At 41.3% G+C, this 25,100-nt stretch overlaps 1 protein-coding gene across 6 annotated transcripts in view; it reads right to left on the bottom strand.

The window, feature by feature from the left end:
- Positions 1-25,100, bottom strand: part of LOC111923362 (fatty acyl-CoA reductase 1-like) — a 121,495-nt gene that overhangs the window by 22,355 nt on the left and 74,040 nt on the right. For all 6 annotated transcript variants that reach the window (XM_086885124.1, XM_086885121.1, XM_086885126.1 and 3 more), the window contains 2 exons: positions 5,781-5,956; positions 2,736-2,915 (listed from right to left, as the gene is read on the bottom strand). In XM_086885124.1, the coding sequence (XP_086741250.1) occupies positions 2,736-2,915; positions 5,781-5,956 (356 nt within the window). The remainder of the gene's footprint in view (positions 1-2,735; positions 2,916-5,780; positions 5,957-25,100) is intronic.

Raw genomic sequence — 25,100 nt, 5'->3', positions numbered from 1 at the left:
ACAAAAGCTGCTGCTTTGGCTCACTGCTGCATTTGCCCCTTCCTACCAAATGATGCAAATTAAACAATAAATAACTTCTCCATTATATGCACCAAATTACTCTGCCACAGGAAAACACAACTTTCTGTGTTGATGGCTTTGCATTAATAAGACTCTTTCTTGTAAGCAATGATGGATTTATATTTTCTGCAATAACCAACCCACATCTTCAGCCGAGACTCTGCTGTGTTCCTTACCTCAGCACACCCTTCAAAGCTGATTTCCCTAAGCTTTAGATTAAGGCAAACCATGCTTGATCCAGCAGATTATATGTTTCCCCTATTGGCCTGGCAGCACTTAGAAGTGTGACTTTTGGTTTACACAGCTTAAGCCTCAGGGTTTACTTGCAGGTTAAATATCAGAATACTGAAACAGCAAGATGTAACAGGAAGATAAAAGCTGAAAAATGAACAACTGGGAGTCCTCCTTGAGATTTCAAGTGAATAAGCATGTATCAAGTGCATGGCCAAAAGCACTGTTAAATGGATCTCTTATTGCATCCAGTTGTTCAATTATCCCTCTCAAAGCACTTGCAGAGCAGCACCTTAAGACAAGGCTTGAATGTGAAGGGAATCATCCACAGCTGGCTGATGCAAAACATAATCTGTATTTCTCCCCATTTTTGAAGGTAGTTTATATTTCTTTGTCTACTTCCCCCCCTCCCTTTCGAAGGTAAAATTCTGATACTTGTTACTCCCCTCTCTGAAACCTTCTGTATCCAGATATCCACACACTACTTCTTTCACTTAGATGGCAAATATTAAAGGTGCATCTCAAACATCATCCTCTCTGCAGTATTTTCAAGCTAAGATACTTAAATTCTTAGTGTTTTATATGAAGTAGATCAAGTAACAACCTCTGAGGTAGCCATGCCCTTCTCCACACTTCTGACTATCAATCAGACCTGTGCTGCGGTCTTTTTTTGAATCTGAGCCATCAACACTAATTGTTTTCAGAGCTGCAAGTGATGGTAAGCTTTTTGGGACTATGAAATAGAGTATTAACAGCGATGAACATCAAAGGACAAAAAACTGAGTCAGTGGGCAAAAAGATGACAGAGCAGCTTCACTTTTAGGGAAAAGCAGTCTATCAGAACTGGTGTTAGAGGTGGCTGAGCTCAGAAATGGCAACTGTAGCTCAGCAAAGGCTCTTGAATCACAGCTGACAGCTCTGAAACCTCCATGTCAGTAAGCAGCAGCAGACAAAAAAATCAGTGAAATGCCAGCCATCATCAGAGAATCATGAGAATGAGACCAGTGGTGTAATTTTGAAACTATGTGAGCGAACATACCTTGACTGAATGAAGTTCTGTCCAACCCCCACACCTCAGGGAGCAAGCAGAGTTAAAGAACAGGAAGAGAGGAAGGACAACTAACATCAGCACAAAGATAGAGCCATCAGCACATGAGGAGACACTAAAAAGGCTGAGACTCTTCTGTGAGGGGAACAGAAAAGAGTATCCAGGCTGGTGTAGTTACCCTAAATAGCATCTCTCAGTGACAATCCTGACGTAAAGATACTGAGCCAGGGAGCCCATTGCTCTAAAGCACTAAGACATTTCTCAAGTTTTTATCATGCTCCACTTACTGAATAAATGATAAATGATTGATGACTACTAGCTGCAAGTGAACATACCCAAGAATATGGGCTACTAGAGAAATTAAAATAGGAAAAATAGTTTGTACTAACTTTCCTGAAGTAGTGCTTAGACAGTTAAAGTATTTCTTAAGTCAAACTTTTTTTATAAAAAACCAATAAAAATATTTTAAAAAGGCAGCAGTTCTCTTAGTGGGCATTAATCAATTTCATCTTCCATTACCCTAAATCAAGAAGAATAAAGATTATATACCAGCTCTTTGGGTTAATAGATCACAGATCGGTTGCTTATATCACCCCTAAAAAATTAATGAAAACACAATAACATTTGTGGGAAAATTATTTTAAGGAGAATGTCTCCTGGGACCTTTATCATCTAATTTTGTTATTCTTTCAAATTATTCTTTATTTTGGTAAATTCAGCTAATCAAGCTTTTTTTGTTGCTTCATCAAAGCCCTGTATTCCTGTCCAGGTCGAGAGGACATAGCCTCATGCTGTGCCAGGAGAAGTGGAAATCAGGAAGATTTTCTTCACTGAAAAGGTGGCCAGGCATCGGAAGGGGTTGCCCAAGGATGTGGTGGAGTCACCAATCCTGTAAGTGTTCAAAACCCCACTGTATGTTGTGTTCTGTGCTCTGTTTTTGTTGACAAGGTGATGATCAGTCAAACCTTGTACTTGGTGATCTTAGAGGTCTTTTCCAACCTAAATGATTCACACTGAACTGTCTAAAATAGCCTGTTTCTTACTCATCCCCATATAACTCCAGTTAAATACCACAGGATTTCTGAAAGAAGTGGAAACAACATTGGGAAGCTGAAAAGATAAAAGAAATAAGGTTTACGAAAAAAATCAGTTCTTACTAAGGCAGCAGAAGAGCTGAGTATTACAGAAAGCAGCAACTTCACTCCTGCCAGAAAATACCCTCCTGCAGAACTCAATACTGGACTCTCATGAAATCAGAGTCTTTAAAAAAACACAAAGAAACAGCAGTAACAGCACCTCTGAACAGAAATTCCACCCAATTCTGTGAACAGCTTCCAGGTCTGCTGCAGGATGAAGGGAAGCCAGCATTGGAAGGGGCAATGCAGTTCCTACTTACTCTACTAAATCAAAGAGCTTCTGGGGCTCGGCTGGGGGTGGGTAAATGATCTCCTCGATGCACTTCCGGACGCAGTTTGCATAGGCAGTGGAGATGTGGATGAAGGCCTCGAGATTCTGCATCTGCCGGGCCAGCTCGAGGAGCCGCTGCGTGCCCATCACGTTCAGCTGCAGGGCATGTCTAAGGAACGCAGGGGAAACAAGCAAAAGGCATTTCACTGCAAAGAACATATGAAGGCTGAGCCTTATCCAAACCTCATCATGGAAAGGGAAGTCAGGGAGGAGCAGGGGACATGGTAGAGCAGAAAATGTCAGTGAAATGCAAGTGTGAAAGCACCTTTGAAAGCAATGCTGCTGGATTCGCTGTTCTGAACACTGAATGTCTCTCAAGTATTTTTACTCAATTTGAAAGGGTGACAAGTAAGACTTCACTAACATCTCTAAATGTGACATGTTGGCTACCTGTCCCTGGAACATGTATTTCTAACCCCTCTTGGTTAGAAACGGCACTACAGTTCCTATGGCATATGTTCAGTGTTCTCTGGAGGGACCACTGCTAAACCAGATGAACACATGGTTTCAGAAAGCAGAAAAGGGTCCTTGGGCCCAAAAAAGCCCAGATTCATAGCATTATAGAATGACCTGGCTTGGAAGGGACTTCAAAGATCATCCAGTTCCACTCCCTGCCGTGGGCAGGAACACCTTCCACCAGACCAGCTTGCTCAGAGCCCCATCCAGCCTGGCCTTGGACACTGCCAGGGATGGGACACCCACAACTGCTCTGGGAAACCTGTGCCAAGGCCTCACGACCCTTACAGCAAGGAATCTCCTCCTAATATCTAATATAAACACACTCTCATTTAGTTTAAAACTGCTCATAATCAAAGAAGACAGAATTAGAAATAACAGCTTAAGTTCCTAAGCAATGGGGACAAGAACTGATAAGCGTAAGAGAAAGAATGTCCTGGTTAGCAAGGCTGACCTTCAAGCACTCAGCATAGCTAGAAGTTGTCCTAGAGACAATCTGCAATAGATCAGCCAGCAGACTCTGTTGCATGCTTTATACTGGAATAGAGACACTTTGCCTCCCAGAAGGGAGAAAACTCAGGAATATGCAATCAGCTCAGTCCAGGAGTAGAAGCTTTCAAAGACATATACAATGTTAGGAATTATGCCATCAAGCACAGTGTATGCTAAAAAAACTTAATTATGTTGAAGAGAAAATGTGAAAGTCCAAAGGAATGAAAGCATCAGCTGAAGACTACAATCAATATTTGGATCACTGTATCTAAAGCTAGAGATACTTTTCCTTTTACACACTGTTATTAAAGGAAAGCATTTTCTGTAGATTTCTATTTTCTCCTGCCCTTCTAGCAGGATGAATATTTCTACTTGAATAACCCTTCAGACAAAAGTTACTTTTCCATGCACATTTCTGTTTGACTGCATCCCTTCAGAGAAGTGGAGAACAGAACTGTGCTTATAATATGGGCCTAGGACAGATTACTGCTGAGTTGCTCAGAGCTCCTTTAGGCTTCAAAGGGAGTATCATCTAACCCTAGTGGCTTGCTATTTGTTTTGTCATTATTTTTGTCATTATGTCTTTATTTTTTTCTATTTCTGTTAAAACAGCATCTATTAATATTTTAATATAGCACAATTTTTGAGATTTCTGCCCTCAAGAATTCCATCTGGAGAATTCCCTAAATATACTGCATGTTGATGCCAATAATTCATTTAGTGTCTCCATTGCTACTTTTCCAGTATCTTCACAGCAATGCTTTTGCTCCTTCCTTATCTTGTGGTTTTATATATTCTGTTGTAATCTTGGAGCTTCTGCCATGTTGAAAAAATAATTTTATTTGTGTTGTCATCAAGTTGCTGCTTGAAATTCTTAACTGAGCAGCAATATTGTGCTTTCACATTTGCTAAAACTTTTATCCATCTGATATATTTTATTATTCAGTCAGGAATAATTTGAGTTGAAGAACTTCTCATACTTTGCCTTCTAATCATCATTTTCCTTGTTAGAGATTTTGACAGATCACATACAATCAGTCTTTAAATAGTATCTACACTGCCTGCAAGCTCATGACCTTTTAAACTTTTAACTTCTTTCTAGCTATCCTCCCTATTAAAAGTATGGTTTCCTTGTGATGTTTCATGCCACTGAGACTTATTTTTAAAGTGGGTTTATTTGTGCATTGATTTAAGTACGTTTATGGCTGCTTACATATTGGCTCAAGATTACATCAAGAGCTGCTTCCTTTCTGGTGTTTCTCCAATTAGTTGTTCTAAAACGCAAATATTTATGGTGGACACAGTGGATATCTCCTTAGCCCATGAGCAAATAAAGACTGATATTACAAATTGTGTTTCCTACTATCACAGCTTTAGTGTTTTTCAAAAGAAATATGAGGATCTGGCAACGCAGATCATCCATCTGTGCTGAACTGGACAATGGGCACTTATACATTTAAGCTTGTTTCAGTGGCATATTTCTGCTGTTTTTCTTAATGGAAAAGCCTGTCTGGACAGGCACTCCCAAGGGAACTCCTTCAGAAACCTAGAAACCTAGCACATAAGTAAACAGTTAATCACAATGAGAGCTGGGTGTTTTAAAGGTTGTGATGGGCTGTTTTTTCAAACCGCAGCTCATTTCCCTCTCCAGCTACTCAATGACAAAGAAAGGCCATTAACAACACCAGCTTTAGAGACAGACACAACACCATTTCACTTCAAGCTGTCTCCAGCTCTGGCAAGACATCTCCCTGATGGCCTAAAGCACCTATTTCCCCATTCCAGTTTTAGGTCATACTTAACTCCCTTATAGTATTACAACCCAATCCTGTAGTTCTTCCTTCTGTTCCCATGGGACTGTGCCAAGACAGCTCCCAGAGCATACCCCTGCATATTCAGCACAGAACCACAGGGAGCACGAACATGGAAGTGGGAAATTAGCAGTGCAGCCATGCAAGGGATGCTCTGGACAGTGCCATGGTGCACCCTGGATCACACTCAGCAAACACAGAAAAGCAGGACGTACTTGAGGGGTTCGTCAAAGCGAACTGTGGCTGCACAGTGGAAGACAACATTGACCCGGGTCAGAAGCTCCTCCTCGTCTTCAGCACTGATGGCCAGCTTGGGCTGAGTGAGTTCAGCATTAATAGGCTTAATCTTCTCATGGAAATTAGGGCAATCTTCTCGGACCCTGTCAAAGACCTTGAAGCACAAACAGAGAGAGATCAGGTACAGAATTAGGCTGCTGAGATCGCTTTGATTAGCAGCCAGTCTAATTACATCAGTCAATGCAACTGGCACAAAAGAGAATTCCTGTTTGGAGGGATACAGGTGAGATGATAAAATAGTCCATTCACTTGTTCCCTCCCAAAGGAAACAGAACAAAAATATGGGGGTAATGCACTGCTCTGAAGAGATTAATGAATCTTCTCTGCCACCACTCATTTCCTCAGGCAGCCACCAAAATTCCTCTGCATCCACATCTCCTGCAACCACTTGCTACTTGACCTCAAGGGCTGCCCATAGGGCCAAAACAGGAGCTGAAGAGCAGGAGGGCAGAGTATGGAGTGGGAAAACCTGTGCAGCTTTAGACTCAGGCTAGATGGTTCTACAAAGGACTTGCAGTGAGGAAAGGAACTGGGCACAGTCTTGCTCCTCCCTCCTCCTCTCTTCCTTTGCTGTTCCTTGTCTACTGTCACTCTTCGTTCATGTCAGAGGAGTCCAGGATCTGCTTTTTGGGATGGATGTGGCATCTTAATAATCTCCACTGCTGAAGCTGCTGAGTGCCACCAGCACTTTTGCAAAACTGAACATGTGTGCAGCTGGTTGGCCTCTCAAGCTGTCTTCCAGCCCTTTTTTTCCTACAAGTATAATCCATAGATCATATGACTCCAAGACACATTTCTGCATAATTATATTTGAGCCATTTCAACTGAATTAATAGAAACTGTTAAGTACAAAAAGATTCTTCCTTTTTTCTTTTTTTTTTTTTTGGGGGGGGGGGGTTGGGGGGAGAGATGTGGGGGTTGGGGGGAGAGATGTGGGGGTTGGAGTGAAGTGGCATGTCATTTCTACCAAGAAAGGTAGAATCAATAGAATGGAACGGCTGTGGGATCTGAAGCAGTATAATCTAGATTCCAAAGGATAATCACACCTCCAAGGTAACAAGTCTACCGACAGGAACACCTAATACTGAGAGATTACTGAGGGATGCAAAGGATGAATCACACCACCTTTGGACACCTTTAAGAGCTGTCTAGGTAAGTAGTGCCAGGAAAGGGAGGGAACAGCTGAACCTGCCTTGGCAAGAGGATGGACCAGCTGACTTTTCAGTAGCTCTGTGTTTTTGGGCTGTCTCCCCTCCTCTATAGCCTACACACCAGTAACACCGAGTTTGGAAATACCTTCACTACCATAGCCTCTATTTTTCTTAGAGTTTCTTCTGCCTTTGATGTGCCCAGTGCTTATGCATGAGCAGAAATTGTGTGACATAAATTAAACATACTAAGAGACATGTGAAAGATTAAATTGATCCTAATAGCAGTATTTTTTTGTCTGTTTTTTGACTAAAGGATTATCATCTTTCTGCTTATCTGACAAGCAAATCTAGATAAACCTTGAGGTTCTTAGGGATAAAGAGGTGATAAAAGAATCATTAGCCTTCCCCATTATGCACCACACTCTGTACTTATTTTAAATTCCCACACAGCTGCACATCCTGTATAAACACAAAACTTTAGCCCAAGTTAGGACAAGACAAAGCCATTTCACTGTTCTCAGCTGCACTTGAGTGCACACATCTTTCATCAGTGTGGCTAGGCCAGAAAATAGATCTCTAGAGAGAGTTATTAATGGGCAAAGGTGTTGGTGAGAGCTGGCTGGACTGTAGGAACTGAATTCCCAGGCACCAACAGTCCTAATGTCTGCATGTTTTCTAACAAGATGCTACACTGGCTCTCCAAATATGCATCATCTCCCGAGAGATGCCAGCAAACCCTGATGGGAAACAAAATGGAGAGGTTTCTCAGAGAACACACATGAGACCAAGTCTATCTTGTGTGACTGTCAGGAATATTATTTTGCATTTGTTTGTTCTGTTGCAAAGAGGGTGCAAAATGCTACAAAATGAGAGTTATTTTCCACTTGTTTAGCATAAATAATGCAAAGGCAGAGAAAGAATGAATCAGCCCTTTCTCCATTTCAGTCACGGCATATAAAATAAGAGTAGTATTTCTGCAGTGCCAGCCACTGACAGCTAAATTCTTCTTACATCTCCTCCTGACATTCCTGCTGCAGATAATCTCCCCTTTGGCTTCTGTGCCTGCTGCTACCACGTGCCACTCAGCTGCTGCAGTTTTTCATCCCCTCCAATGATTCACTGCATTCCTCTGAAGGATGAAGGCAATTTCCAAATGCAAGCATACAAGTCAGCACACTGCTTTGGAAACCTTCTGCACCACAGGAACATTCAGTACATTGTCACCATTAAATCAGATAACGGGAGCAGATGTTTATTCAAAGTCTGCTGCTTCTTTTATGGAAGCTGAAGGGTTCAGACTTGTCAGTGCTTTACAGGGAAATGAGGGAAGATTTAACAGCAAAACAAATGCAGCTTATTTTATACTGCTTCCTGCAGTTCAAGGAGTACTTAACATAAAGATGATGCTTAGTCTGAAGGTAAACTGTAATTGCATCTCTAAATTCTGATGAACTCACAAAGAACATAAATAATAAATCCCCAGTAACTGTGTGAGGCCTAAGGATTGTTCTATCTTTTCTTTTTAGAAGCCATCAGCCAATATAAAATAGTCAGTGGACTGGCCTGATGCACTGTTGAAATTACAGAAAAGACTGGCCAGGTCAGCAGCACTTCTGAAGGGATACAGGAATTGCCACAAAATTACAGTGAAGAGAAAGGAAAGGCCTTTGACTTCAAGTTGTCCAATATGAATGAAACTGAGAGCGAAATGAGTTATAACTTTACCCTGATTTAATTGTCTTTTTGAGCATCCTAATGCTGCTGTCCTCATTTTTAACCTCAAAACAGGATGTAAGTTCAGCATGGGCTGTGCTGCCCCTCAACAGAGGGGAGAATTTCTTATTTCTCATTTTGTAATCAGGCAATTCCCATTTATAGTACTAATCAGATCTCTCTGTTTTCACTATACATTGTCAAAAATGTGGAAACAGGACATCAGGAATTTCTCCCAACATTCTAGTTGAGTGTGTCTGATGGACACTTTCCCTATTTCTGCCCTCCTAAGCTCTGACCTCCCTTTCCAAATGACATCTGCAGTTCTTGGTGTTCCCTGCTCTTGCCTTAAAGCATGTAATAATTCAGAAAAGTTTCTGCCTACCAATCCTTCAACCAGAATTTTTTCCATGCCACAAAGATACAAAAACCTCAAAGAAAGGGCAAATTGCACACCTCTGGAACAGCACAGCTGGAAAATAAAGGAATCACTGAACACTGCAAAATGCCAAAGGCTTCGCATCTTAAGAGGCATTTTCAGTGAAGCAAACTAATGAAAAGTAGAGTGCCTAAGCCATGGTCCACTTTAAAAAAAGAGCTTGCATGAGTTTAACCTTGTCAAAGCCTTCTCAAAGGCTTGGCTAGTCCTTTCTTTTTTGTACAGCACTCCTGGATCTCTTTCTACCCCATCAGGCACTGGTGACTGACCCAGAAAGCATCAAGTTTTTAAGTGCGGCCAAGATAGGCAACCTTTTTTCCTCAGGTGTGTTTAACAGGTGCCAGGAAATCAGGCTTCTCTTGGAGGATTGGTAACTTACATTACAACATGAACATTTCAAGGCATTACTGTATGACAACCTCTAAAATGGAGAAAATCCAGAGAATTTCCACAAAATGGAACTCATATACAATGAACCAATGAGAACACTAAGATTGATAGAGCTCAATTAAAAAAAAAAAAAAAAAAAAAAGAGAAAAGAGGAAAAAAAAACCAAAACAGGTAAAAAGCTTCCATCTCTCAGATAAAGAAATGGAAAGGATTGCTTAGCATGATTCAGGAAAATATAGGCAAGACTTGCTCCTTGTAAAGGAAATATATAATTTATCCTAAGAGACACACAGGCCAAGGGCAAGAATGAGGGCAAAGAATTTCTTCCAAGAAAAAGGTGTTCACTGGCTATGTGGAACAATTTTAAACCCAGGGTGCTTGAAATCCCTCTTATGAAAAGAGCACTGGTGCACAAATGCAGGGGAACAGCCTTTATATAAATACACAAAATAACATCCCCAGGGTGTGCATCCATCCCTCGGTGATTTCAATGACAGCATCATAAATACACAAGTGATCATCACAAATTTAAACTACAGAAAAAAAACCACCTAATGCCTGCAGTTTAGTCTTGCTGAAAGAGTTTATCACTTGTGTTTGCTATTGATAAAATCCTCCAATACATTTAAGGAAGGAAAGTACACAACTATTTCTGAATTGCCATTGTAACAAATTGGAGATAGAACTTGTCAGCTTCAAAGTAATTATCCAGCAATTAATCTTTAGCCTGGTAGATTTCCAGCAATAAACACCAGGATTATTCAGTCAAGAAATGTGTGAAAATGCAGATCAGGAAGCTTTAATTGGGATAGAGCCTTTTTTTCTCCCCCTTTTTGCACTCTCTGCCTCATTTCCTCTTCAGAAAATTACTTTTAAGTACAGTGCTTCTCAAGGCAAATAAAGCATAATTCATATCTTCAGCTGGAAAGCAAGCAGCAGAGCATTCCTCATTACAGAAAAACAATTGGCTTATGCTTCAATCCAGAGCTATTATTCTCTCCTGAGTAGAGCTAACGTAGTGGAAATACAGGACCCACAACCAAAATCTAGTAAACAAAACAGCTGATTATTTAAAGATGAAGACTACAGAAAGAAAGAGAGGGACAAAAAGTTCCAATAAAGGTCAGCTAAGTGTATATATATGTATATCCAGCTATTTGGGATGAGGTTTTGAATAGCCAGTTTCCTTGAAAATTGGCTGCTGACAAATCCTGCTGTTTTCTAGAAAAGGACAGGAGCATGAGGGATTTGAGAGACATGGAAAAGCTTTCCATAGTCTCTAGTGCCATCTTATAGGTGTGTGGACAACTCATGGATAGAACAAGAAGTTTTGTAATGTTTATCACAGATCTTCCCGGTGCCCCTAGGTGATACTTTGAGATCAGCATCAACGTTTGATGGGGAAGAATGTAAGTGCAGGGAAGGAAAATGGCAACACTTGGAGCTTTTCCTACAGGAACCACTGAAAACATTTCTTCCCACACATCTCTTAGGACTGTTTTCTTTCTCATCCTTCTCTGTAACTATGCCCCAATGAGGCCATGGGTCAACAGGAGTCAATTGCTAAAGGATGCCAGCAGTTACAACTGGAGTCAGATCCCTGTGCCCTTCCTCAGTTCCTGCCTTGCAGAATTGATTACCACAGGGTTTGAGAATCACTGTATGGACTTGGAAATACCAGTAAATATAAAGTTATCCAGACACAGGATCTTTACCTCCTTTTCCATACACATTGCCTTCAATCATAGATCTTCCAAGCTCCACTGCCAGATTTGCTTGGACACCAGGGAACTTCAGGAGTGTTTTCTGAGTTCCTGAGGATAACCAGCTGGGACTAAGGGCTGTGTCAAATTTCTTGGGGATGTCAGAAATTACCAAGAAAGACTTGGAAAGATATTTAAAGACATTACCAAAAATTACTTTCCCATTTGAGAGCATATTGGCTGTCACACAGACACACAGAGGAGGCAGCACTGTACAAAACAGTGCTGGGATGCAATTTCAAATTTTGCTTCAAGGAAAAAAACATCTGGGCCATTGAGCTACTAGGAGTGTATCTGGGCAAGTCTTGAGATGCAGTCTTCTGAACTTTGGTCCTTCCAAAGAGTTCTTCCAAAGGAATGGCAGCCTAGGGTGGGTGTCCTGCACTTCTTCACCCTGTCCTCCTTCTGAGGCAGAAAGCAGAGAACATCACCATGAAGAGGATCAGGGGTAATGTGGGCAGCAAACTGCACCTTAACTAAAATGGTAGATGGAGGTAAAAATCCTTTGATGTCACGCACAGCAGAAGCTGAACAGATCAAGACAAATGCATCAAATATTTAAAGCCACTCAAATAAGAGACAGAGATTCTTCAAGCATTGCAGTGAGAGGGCACTCAAGTGTAGAGAGCTGAACAGCTGGGAAATGAGTACAGTAGAACAGTAATTCACTCTTCTAGAATGAGCTCTGCTAGAAGAGCACCAGAAAAAAGAACAAGTCACTGGTCACAAGTCACTGGTCACAAGTGAGGAGTTAGCCTGGCCAGGAGCTAGCCCAGAACCAGGGCTTTTCCCAAACAGATATCCTACCTGTGGCCATGGTGTCTTGGAAGGTACCAAAAGGTTTCTGGCATGAGCGCGAGCCATTTCTTGCCAGCTGGTCTCAATGACTGAAAGTCGTGCCAAGACTACCGAATTTATAGAAGTGTCAAACAGTACAATCCATTAGAGATGGAAGTTTTGCAGGAGGTTCCTGGAATGCATTGATGAAAACTTCCTTCTCCAAGTGACAGAGGAGTCAGTGAGGAGAGGTGCTGTGCAGGACCTCTTGTTCTCATCAACAAGTTCAGATGGGATATTCTTGGAAATTCCTCCCTGTGAGGGTGGGAGGCCCTGGCACAAGTTGTCCAGAGCAGCTGTGGCTGCTCCATGCCTGGAAATGTTCCAGGCGAGGTTGGACAGTGCTTGGAGTAACCTGGTATATTGGAAGGTGTCCCTGCCTGTGGCCACTTACTGGGATGATTTTTATGGTCCCTTCCAATCAAAACCATTGGATGATTTTGTGATTTACCTAGGATAATTTCTCATTTCAGCATTTTTCTTTTGTGCTCACATCTGACACAAATATTTTGGCTGCCTTATGTCATCCCACATATATTTTTGTTAGCTTCATCATGAAAACGTAATTTTTTGAGTGGTGCTTGAGAGAAAATCCCTAAGTCGGGGTACCCCAGCCTGTTAAATACCTGTCTTTTTTCTTTCCTATCACTTAACTAGGACCATATTCCAACAGTCAGGCTACAGGCAGCACACACAGTGAGAAAACAAATGGGGAAATCCCTGAGAGATTATTGGAAGCTAATGCAATTTAGAAGACTGATAGGAAGAACAGGGACACTACTAGAAGTGAGCCTTTGTGAAAAAGAGACCAACCCAGTGAAGAAGAAAACAGTTGATATTCTAAGAAAACATCTAAGATAGGATGTCTTAATCATTGTAAACCGATTTTCTGTAGTGTCACTATTCCAAGCAAGCAAGGAAGTAAAAGAGTTACAAGTAATCCTTGATTTCCACCCAAGGAGCCTTCAGCTTAGGGAAATTAGAACTTCTTTAAGAAGATAGAACCATCTGTCCAAATTGAGTCAGCTACTCACAGCACAGTCTGGCTCTGCAAGTACCCCTGCTACTGGAGACAAGCTGTAACCAATGCCTCTGATTGTGGCCAGTTCTCTCAAGAATCCATAGAAACCTTTTGGATATGGTTGCAGAAGCCCCTCTGGAATCACAGCTCAAACCTTCTCTCTGAATCCAGCCTCTTTGTTTGCTATTCAAAATACGGACTTCTTTTTAATAACGCTTGGCTCAATTAGTTCTACCCATAATGAACATTCTTAAAATTCACCAATTCCTGGCCACGGGTTGAAACAAAACCAAAAAAAAGTTATTAAAAAAATCAATTCCACTGAACTTTGTCAAGTTATCTGGATGTAAGGAAAAGGCAGAGTTGTCCCAGGAAGTCTGTAGCAGCCTTTTGGCATACAGACTCCTTTTTCCAATTGCTCGGGTCTCATCAAGCAGGAGGTGTTGTCTTGTTTCACAACAAAGATACCTGTTGTCAGGAGGGCCATTTCCTGTCAGCCTGCAATAGTAACACGTCTGCCAGGAGCAGATGTCGTTCACTTCCCCATACAAAGATCAGAGCGTTGCCACAGATGGCTCAGCTACACCCTCTGAAGTGTTTCTCTCTCTCCTGCCATTGCAGTTGCAACCCACTAGAATGTTCTGACAGGCCTGATGGTAAAAGACAAGTCAGATGATGTTTCACACACCCAGCAAGATTGTTCCTCTTTAAGGCAGAGAAAGATGAGTTTTGTCTGCAGTCAGGTAGGACTTAGTCTGTGTTTTGTTGTTTTATTTTGGTTGGGTGGTTTTTGTTTGTTTTTTTTTTCTTGTTGTTTTTGGTTTGGTTTTTTGCTTTTTTTGTTGTTGTTTGGTTTGGTTTTTTTTTTAACAACAGAGAAATCCAAATATTTTAGTATGGAAAGAAACACATACACATTTTAAACAGGATCAAGAAAGCCATATCAAGTGTCCTTAAGCCAGGATCAGGTTTTAGCTTGCTCTGGCACCTCAGAGACTACTGAATCAATAAGCCTAACTTATCATCTCTGGCACTCTACTAATTCTTCCAGCTAAAGCCAGAATGTTAAAACTTTCTGAGCACAGGACTTGTGACTTGAGACATCCTTCACACTGACATGCACTTCTCAATACATCTATCAAGAGAAATGTTACTTTTCTCTGCAAGTTTATTTTCAACTCATACTGCTTCCAAGGGAAGCCAAAGAGGATAATCCATGTAAGCTGAACTGGAATTCATGCTCGCTGCCTTTAGCTTCCAGCTCTAGATTGCACATGAATTTTATGTTACCCAGTCCATACAAGGCAGAAAAGCGAACACTCGGGCTAATTATGCTTCAGGTGTAACAAATCACTTGACCATGTATCACCAGAATGAGCAACATTTCCAACCAGGTTGAACTGTGCAGGGCCAGAAGTTAAATTTGGTGATCCTTGCAGGCCCTTTCCATCTTGAGGTATTCTGTGATTCTATGAACAACAAAAAGCTGTTTGTACACAAAGCTTCCCCATCCGTCTGAGCAGGGATTACCAGTAATGAGCCTGTGTCCTTGGCTGTGGTCCCATGAGGTTATAAATTCCTTTAATGCTTTAATCTACCAGTGAAAAAGCCCTGGTGGAAGGAGTGGAGGAGAAACAAACAGAACACGCCTCAACCAACCATCCTGAGGTACTGAAATGCACCTGCCACCTCACACAAGTAAGAAATACACAATGTTTGTGAATACTACTTGCATGAGGCGATACTATATATCCTAACTACGTATTTAACTGAGTGTACAGATCATTTCTCCACCTGTCCTGCTGCAGTTGGTAGAGGCAGCCTATTGGTCTTCCAGATTCCTGGGGAGAAAAAACCCCAACCCAATACTGAAGGATCTGCCCCAAACCACGCGGTTGTAAAGTTAGGATCTCTAGGGCATACAGTACAACTAACTACCACAGTAATATAAGGTGCATGCAGGAGGTCGTGATGGAGCACCAAGAAATGCATTTCCTGAGAATGAGCAAAGTGATCAAAACAGCTCAAGGACAAGCTGCAGGAGCACAAAACCAGAGTGTGACAAATGGGTTACTCTGGTGCTGTGTTATGCAGGCTATAAACATGAGGAGAAACTGCTTGTGCTTAATCAGACCTGGGTAGAAGAGTCAAAACTAAAATAGAATTGTCTTAGTGAGTAAATATGGTAAACAATATGATGCCAGCATGAACTGGATGCTGGCAGGGGAGTTTTGTGGTGCAAAGTCTTCAAAGTCACCTACCTGTACCCAAGCAAGCATGCAAGTAAAACTATACAAATCAAGACTGCCTGAATAATAGCACTGAAAAAATCCACCGAACTTGAGTATGAATACAGCAGTAATGGGACCAACTAGGAGAAGTAACTGGGGACAGACTGTCTATTTCAAAGGAGTTTGAACAGAGAAAGCGAAGTGCAAGTGTGGTCCAAAAACCCAACATCCAAAAATAGAAAACAGGAAATAGGAATATGTAAAATCAGGGACAAAATAAAAGAGGACAGGGCTCTTTTTTTTTTTTCTTTTTTTTTCTGGAGTGGGGGCACCTACAAATGGTGATGAACCCAAGCCCACAGTGATGTTGAAAAGACTCATACTTGATAAGCTGCTGGAGCTTCCATCATGTCTTCATCTGAAAAGACCTGGTGTGAGACAGTGGAGAAAGGGGGGGAGAGACTTGAAGGGGTTAGGGAGGTAGAGTTATAACTCAACAGAAGTTGGTTGTGATTCATAATAATTATAATGATAATTAGTAGCTTTATAGTTGTGTGTGTTTTTAGATTAGTTATCATTTAATAGCTTTATTACTGTATCAGTAGTGTATTGCTTAATTTAATATTATCATAATCTCTTAATTCAGGTTATGTCTCAAGCTTGGACCCTGAAGGGGAGAGTCAGGCTCGTAAGGTAACCTATGGCTATCAGCTTTGGCTCACCAGCCTGAAAGACCAGCTCTATCCTTCAATCAACAGGACAGCCTTTAACCCACCTCCAGCTGGATGCTCAGCCTCACACCCAACCAGGCTCTGTCTCCATCCTTCCAACAAATCATACCTGTAATTCCAAAGCATTTGTAACAGAATGAGAAAACACTAATCTTGGTGTTCTTGGATTTTCTGTGCTCAGCTCAGGATATTTCTGCTTCTCACACGTGTATCAGAAAATGACAAGCCCACTGGTGTGTTTTGATCTAAGAGAGATTCTGGAATTGTTTCATGGTGTCATCCCTGTCAGCCTGAGGGAACCACAACAGCACAAAAAGATCTTCACCACTGATGTTGTAATTGTGATGGGGGGACTTCTGTACTCCACTGGCACTCCACCTTCCTCTGTGCTTTTGCAGAACCCTTTTTGGTGCTGCCATACCACTGAATCTCCACCTGTCTGGGACCCCTTGTACCACCCACAAGTCAGGGTCCCCTGAGCAGCTGCATGGGGTGCCCAAGCAGGAAAGGAGAAATACTGCTGTGCTGCAGCTGCAGAAAATGACCTCTGAAGAGGCACATGCCCCAGTGGTAAATGTGTGCTTTGTATTCTCCAGAAGTATTTGAGTTAATGGCCAACTATCTCAAGTAGATTGTTCTAACTGCAGAGATATGCTGCTTTCAGACTCATTTGCACAGTAAAAAGGTTTTAGCTCACCAGGTCAGCAGAACTATGAGGAAAAGACAAGAAAAATCCTAGTCCATGCAGTTTTCCTTATGGGGAACATTTTATGGCAACTCACCCCTTTCAAACGAAAGGCATTCAGTTTTGGCATCTTCTCTCTGGGGATAATAGCACAGCTATTATCTCCCCATCATTTGCCCAATTCATCACTCAGAGCATTTCAGTTTTGTCTAATTCAGAGAGTAAAAACGTACTAAACCAAGAATATCTTCTTCCCTTTTACACTGCTAGAGATGACTCTCCAAAACACTCAGTTTCCTTCCCTCCCACATGCCTAAAAGCATCTCCTGAAAAGGTTAAATTTATATAACAATACCTGCTCATAACTCTGAATCAAGAGAAATAACTAATATACAACACTGACAATTCTGGAGTTATCTGTGTCCTATAGGGTATGAAGATCAGTGATGCACCACCACAGGAACAGCAGCCCAGGAGATTATCTCCAAGATTAAAGCCCGATTCCAAAAGGATGCTAATCTCCATTCAGCACTGCAGTCATGGAAATCTGCATTTCCTTGCATGTTGCTCAAAAGACCTTGCCAGTTTAGGAATGATTTTACTAGAACAGATTCCATTTCTGAAACACTACTTAGCCCTGAAGTTTAGTATCAGTTATTGTAGCTAAGAATGGTTTAGAGCATGCACAGCCATTTATTTTAAAAATGGACATTTTTACTGTAATGCCAAGGGGAAGGAGAATTTAAGTCTCAGACTGCTTAGTACTGCTTCTATTAAACCCAAGTGAAACTCTGCCTTGTCTGCTACATTTTTAGTAGCAGCAGCAGAGTATCCCAGACTACTGGTTAACATAAGAGGTTGGGAATTCCCTGAAACACTGCAGTCAGTCCTAAGCTGAAAAGTTTCCCATAGATATGGACTTCTAAATAATCTCTGCTGTGCTGGGTCTGCAGGCCAAACAGACCTTAAATTGCATTTCAATCAATATAGCAATGAAAGAGGTCCTGAAAAAATACTGCCATATAAGAAAGGGCTACTCCATTGAACCACTTTCAGATGTCATGCTGGTAAAATTGAGATGCTAACTCCCAGATGGTGGGATTGCTAAACACCCTGAAAATGAAACATCAGCACATCAAATGGCTGACAAAGAGCTCTTAAGAGATTATTTAGGACTAACCCACAGTCCTGGGTACTTCTTTTGTAAGGAAAACCTGTTTCATGGGGAGAGACTTTAATCCACCCACTCAAAAATTTTTCAGTGTTGGTCACGAAAGTTGTTATCAGTGCCAGTAATTAAACCATGACCTTTAAGGGATAAGTCTGTTTTTATCAACACAAGTGGACTTAAATGAGCTTAAGTGAAGAATTTGTCCTTTCCAACTACACTTTGGTGGCTCCTCCATCCTTAATGGTTTCCACCTTCAAGTAGGCAGACACAAATGTGTGGATGCAAAGTTTCTCCAAGTGCAGAATTCTTTTTTTTCGTTCTGAGTTTTGAGTGCCTGGTTTTCTGCCCTCTTGTGCTCAAGAAGGCAGAAATACATTATTTATATATTAGAAATGCTAAATACATTAGCATTTGAAGAAGAAACAGCTTAGAGAATCCCTTCCATAAGAGAGCTATTAAAAAGCAATTTCTTTACCAGGGAGAAATACCACTGTCAAACATACAACAGGCAGCCTTGCTTCATCGTTCGTTTTTGCATTTGTATTATGGTTATTTTTCCTATTTCTGTTCATCAGAAAATCAGCTTGATAGATTAAGTCTTTTTTGAGAGTCGGTCTTAGTCACTGGAGTCTGTTCACCAAGAACCATCTGTTCCCCAAGATTTCCCTCCCACACACCATGGCAGAATAACGCCTACAACCAGTTTCTTCTATTAGGAAAGAAACAACTGTAACAAGCTGTGTGACATGAGTCCCCAGGGAGACGACACAAGAACTCATAACTTTGTTCATCGTTATTATAAAGCAATACCTATTGCTTAAGGACTGACCCTGGAGGGTAACTGAACCTATTTACCCCTTCCCTCCCACTCTCTTGCTACAGTACCAAAAGGTCAAGACCTGTCCAAGAAGTGGGAATGGGGAACAAGTGGATGATGTCATAGCAGCCTTTCTTCCCCTCCCACAGTCTGGGCCCCAATTTCATGGAGTGTGTTTATGTGTGACTTAGGGGTGATGCTCCTCAAATTCCTTCCTCTGCCTCCAACCTTTTCATGATCATGCAGAAGTCTCCTAATCTTTCTGACTCCAACTCATCCCATCTACCTTACCTAAGCAGGTGACTGGGAGAGTTTAATCAGATTAAACTGAACAAGCTAACAGATCGATTATAAAGGTATCACCTCACATCAAATCCATGACATCTGCCAAATAACAGCAATGAAGTAGGAGCCTCATCCAAGTGCAGGACACAGACAGGCAGAAGCTGGACTGCAGCCCATGCCAGGCATTCCAAGACCAGGATCAAGTGCACCCTGGGTAGCTGTCACCTCTGCTTCTGTCACTCAAGCAAGAAGCCAGATTGCCAAATTGCAGTGGAGAGAGCGAGTAAATACATGCCTTGCCTCCACAGGAACGACTCTCATGGGAAGGACTGAGAAAGGGAATTGCTGATTTCAGGTTAAAGACAGCTTCCCTCTCACAACACTTCCCCTCAGTCCCTAAAGTGACCTGCTGAACCAACTCCCTGGAGGCGTGCTGCTGGCCTCAGAAAATCTCGTCGCTTTTAACAAAACATCAGTTTTTTCAGAACAGAAATGGCATTTCTTGACATTTCCTCTTTTGAGTGCTGCAGCTCAGAAGTCCTGGCATCTTCCCAGTGCATGGGCTTGGCTGTTCCTTTGGAGCTGGAATCTATCTGCCTTGCTGGCAGAATAAAAACTAACAAAAAGAAGGGGAAAGGACCGGTCATTTAATTAATTGCAGCTCCTGTCAGAGGATGGGAGCACAAAAGCAGGTGTAGGCAGAGAAATTATCCAGGAGCATAAGAACTACCACGCAGGAGCAGAACAAAGATGTATTTGATTTGAGCCACCATCTGACAAGAGCTACAAGAAATGTTTCACAGAAGAACGTAATTCAGCAAATTACATCCTCCCAGTCAGGTCTCGTTATGGTTTATAGAAGGAAGGGAGTAGTTTAAGTGTTTCATTTATAACATTATCTTCAATATATATTAAAATATGTCTTTTGAGCCACACAAATGTTTAGTACAGCTCAAAGCCTCATTTCATTGACTAAATATCATACATAATTAATTTTAAAATCTAGCTATTATTTAGCAAAATACTCTTTCCTTCTTCAGTGCTGAATTACTTTCACTGAACATTGCCTTTACTGGACACTGAGCTTATCTTATAAACCTTAAACCTTAAATAAACCTTATCTTCAGGTTTACTTATTTTTAGCACAGATGTCTCTCACCACTCTGGTTTCATGTTCCTCTGATTCCCCTGATGCCAGGGATTTGGACATCTATTAGTACCTGAACAATCTGCAGACAAGCACATAAAGCTGACTGCTTTCCTAGAGAGCACCTGCACTCCAAGGAACTCGGTGCTTCCACGGGTGCACACAAAGAGGATGGTCTCAAAATTGTATCAAGTGACCAGGGAATGACACTGATTAAATGACCCTCAACCTCCAGATTAGATATTAGGTAGAAGGAAGAGAAGGGTAAATAAAGGTCTCCAGACATGTATTTTGGATTTGAAATAGCTTTTCTATTATATATTCCATTAATACCTATTACATAGTCTTCTTTATCACTAAGTTTTTTATAAAGAAGAGCCACATAATTTTTCACAGGTAGAAACAGACACATATATTGGAAGTGACTTACCCAAGGTCACACAAGTGGAAGAAAAACCTAGCTATCTTAAAGCTCTTTAGGAGGCAATATACCTTTCTTAACCACATTCGTCTTTCCTGAGAGCTGCCTTTTGAGGGTCAAATTAACATCAAAATTTTGGCAGTAACTCAAAGCCTGATTTATGCTTAAAAATAAAAACATGCAGGGAATATTATCTCTCTGTAAATGGACAATAAGAATTTTTGTTTGAGTAAAGCAATATTCATTGAAGTGAATAGCAGAAAACTTGGGTAACGGGCTTGTGGAAAAATCTGCTCGTTTTGTAGGTTTCACCTGCTCTCCTCTAACATTGTTCATTGTTTTTCAGTCCTGTGATGGGAGAGAACAGGCCCCCAGGGAGAGCCAAGAGAGAAGCACATGGGTGAGGCAGAGGAATGCCAGCCCCAGAGAATACCTACCAACCCTGGGTAAAGATTAAGTTAACTGTGGAATGCCTCTTGCATCCAAGCAGGCTGGGAACATCACTCCAGCCCCAGGCTTACTAAGAGGATACGAGTAACTGCTTTGCTCTCCATGCCTTTCCAACCCATCATAAACTGCTTTTGACCTGTTCTAATCAGGAGCTAACTTTTATCTGGAGGAAAACTGCCCAGAGGTAGAAATCCTGACGTGTCTGCAGAGTTAACATGGATAGGGAACACAGTAATTGACATCTGGTGATCCAGGGGTTTCATCTAAACTAAGGAAAGCAGTAAAACTTGTCCTCAGAGGACACATCTGAGAGGGACCAAGGAGTGAGTGACGTGTGCCAAAGCAGACACTGGTAAATGGAAAAAAATTGATGGATAGGAACTAAGGTAGAAAATCAAATCTTCTCTGCAATGCACAGATGAGCACAGAGGTGGCTGTATCAACTCTTGTTTGAGAGAGATCCCAAAAACAGCTGAAATGGTACATGAAAAACACTGACAGAAGGAGTCACAGCTCTCAAAAACACCTATTCCAGGGCTTTTCATAGAGTCCATTTTGTGCAGATGGATGGGTAACACAGAACTGGATGAGGTTAAATGTCTACCACTGCCATAAACAGCAGCAGAGAAGCGATGCCCCAGGATTGTTGGTGCTTGTTTTTCCATTCCCACTTCAGCAGGAAGTTAATTTTTGTCACAGATATAAGCAAAGCTTCAGTTTAGCCACACCTTTGGGCTCTAGCACAAAAAATGTTTGATTTTACAACAGTTCTTCAGTCAACCCCCGCTCTTATTCCAAATAAGGAATCCATCACATTCTCTAAAATCTGGATCCTCCCAGGAAAAGAAACGTTTCATTTTGACAAATTACATACCAGTGCCTTTCTTCTGCAACTGATTCTGTCCAGCACAAAGGGTAATTTCACAGCATGTATTTTTGTGTAGAAGCTGGGACTTCTACCTGAATTATTTGTTTTCTCCTACTGCTACTGGAGAAATATCCACCTTTGAATAAAAACTAATGTACAGATTCACAGGAACACAGAAACATATCCCATGTGCACCTACTTCAGGTTATGCGCTGCTATTTAAAATACACAATGGCACACATGGAGAGGTAATATCACATACAATTGGCTTCTCAGTTAAATGGAAAATTTAACATGAGAGAATTTGGTTTTCAGCCTGGTTTCCTAGGAAACATTTCCAGCTACGATTGGTGAAGGCTACAGGTTGACTGTCAAGCCCACGATTTCCTTTGTTCCTGGTCCATCAATTTGATTTCTTTTATGTGGTCTTCCCTACAGAAATACATCTAATATAGGGGGAAGGGTTCCTTAATACATGCAAAGTAATCAGTATTTCCCAAACAGCCTCCCCAGAAGAGAGACACAAACTGATTAAAGAAGAATAAATGAAATTAAGTTATTTGAATTAATTTAAAACGTGATATCCAGATTTGTATATGTTTGAGTCTGCACAATGTTGATAAATATCTGCTAGAGATAATCTAAAATTTTACTATTTACCCCTAACAAACAGATGGGCTTTTGCATTGCCATTTACAAGAGTATAAACACATTCTGAAAACAAAAATGAAACAAGGAAGAATTTAGGAATATGTGGACAAGTTTTTAACCAAATGTGTTACTTAGGGGAGATTTTACAACCCTTTAGAACACCTACATTTTCTAAAATTAAAGCATTACAGACAATAAGGACTGCAGAAAATCTATCCCCAATGCTCTTTGAAGACAAGAGGCAAAACACACTGGAGTGTATCTACAGGAGAGAAAACAGATCCCAGCCCCACAGACAGGCTTTGACCTGGGCACAGTGCCTTAGTCTGGAACCTTCCTAACTTTGTTTCTTAACAAAAAAGGTGACTGCTCTAAAGAAAGAGAGGGCAGCTGGATATTTTCATGAACACAGTAATGAAGCCTTGCTTGCAGTGCTTAATGAAGTTATGTGGACTCAAAGATATATCACTGCTTCTGTTTCTACTTCTGTTGTCACTTGTTTCTCTGCTTGCTCTTTGTGATTTGGCGTGGAAAAATACAGGCAACGGTGGTGGTGGTTCCCTTCTTCTTCCCTGATGGAAGTTGATTGGACCCATCCCTTCTGCCTAGGACATTCACCTGAACTCAGACTGTAGTATTTTTGCAGTTCTTCTATCTATTCCAAATCTACCATGGGTATTCTACCACTAATGGTAGAAGGCTGGTATGGCTATTTTTAAGGACACTACATCCTTCATACATTAGAGAAAATTTCTGGGACCTATTCCCTTTATGCCCATTAAATACACAGTCTCCTTCCTCAGCTGTTTCAGTTATAAAAAATGGGCACGCAAGTGGGTATTGTTTTTGTGGGTTTTTTTTGTTTAGCAGACAACATTTCCAGTGTCTTTCCATCATACTTTACAGGACTCCTTTAGCTCATGCACCCAGTAACAATTAAGGCAACCAGGAGCAGAGGTTAAAGATTGTGCTTTATGTTAATAACTGGGTGATGACCCAGGCCTAATAACCTCAAAACCAGAGCAAGACCTGCCCTGCTTGTGTAGAAAGCACAAACACCAATGCTGCTAGGAGCTGAATCTGCCCTTGTGAAATGGCCTCTTTGATTCCCACAGAGCAACACTTACTCTGTGAATTTTCCCTTTAGACATCCATAATTTTGGATTACAAGGGTAAAGGTGAAATTTTTCCAATTATGTGATTGAAACAGGAATGTCAGAACACTGTAAGGACTCACCTTTCTCTCCTGAGCTAAACTACCTGGAGTTATTACATTACTATGAAAAATCTGAGGGTAGCACAAGAGCGGTATCATTTTTTGGTACTAATCAACACTGAAATTGTTGGAGAAACAAAATGCTGTAATTTCACTTAGAGCCTGCAGCAAAATTCACCCAGTTGATACTGAACATTACAAAGGTGTGTTCATTTTATGCATTTCCGTTCTCAGCACAACGCACCTTCTGTCCAGGGATGTGAATGTATTTGTAGTACTTTCAGGAGATGTAATATGTCCATCAACAAATTCCACTGTTTATTTATGGTTAATATTTTACAGCAATCAACATTAAATATGTTCCTATTTGATAAGATAGCAATCTGAGGCCAACAACTTCCCTTTTGAGGCTCCCAGTAAAATGATAACCTTTGAGACACATCAGCTGCCTGACGTAAAAGCTGAGAATAGTCTCCATCAAACAGCTCACTAACTGATCTACATCTTTATGACTACAACTTCTCATTATGGAGCTATAGATACCACCTAAACCACTTCAGTAAGACACAAGCAAATGTGGGCTTAGTTCAGCATATCAAGACACTGATATAAGTTCCGCTGGGAAGTCTTCCAAAAGACAAATCCCAAACCACAGAGCATTTTTCTGGTTGGTATCTGTGGGGCTGCATGGTTAATATTCCTACAGTGCACTTCAGTTATGAACTGGAAGAAAGGCACACAGAAAACATAAGAAAAGGAGACTAAGTAGTTAACCCCATTTGGAAAAATGACAGACACTGAGGAGTTAAGAGGTTTGTATTATGCTGAGAGGCAGCAAAGATAATCAGAGGGGTATGGTATAAAGGACTCTGCTTCCTAAAGGGAGACAGCCTTTAAGATCGCCTGGTTTAGTGAAAGGTGTACCAGCATGGCAGAGGGCTGGAACAAGATGTGCTTGAAGGTCCCTTCCAAACCAAACTATTCCATTATGTGAAGATGGGACCATGCAGATCATGGCTGTACGGATCTGCAGATTATTAAACAGATATGAGCACTAGAGCTTGCACACTGGATTTGGGGCAGAGCTAGAGAAAAGGTACAGCTAGAATTGCAGATGATTGAGTGACGTTCTGACCAAAACCTTCCCCAGAGATTTCTGGGGTTACTGGAAAGTGGGGAAATGGGTTGCTAGGCCCCAAGGCAGCAAATCTTGTGTTTCAGAAAGAAATGGAAGAAGTGATAGGGGAAGGG

The sequence above is a fragment of the Cyanistes caeruleus genome, chromosome 4, assembly GCF_971803275.1.
Source record: "Cyanistes caeruleus chromosome 4, bCyaCae1.hap1.1, whole genome shotgun sequence".
NCBI classification, from domain to species: Eukaryota; Metazoa; Chordata; class Aves; order Passeriformes; family Paridae; genus Cyanistes; species Cyanistes caeruleus.
The sequence above is the reverse complement of the archived record's forward strand: the minus strand, read 5'-3'. Positions and strand labels throughout refer to the sequence as shown.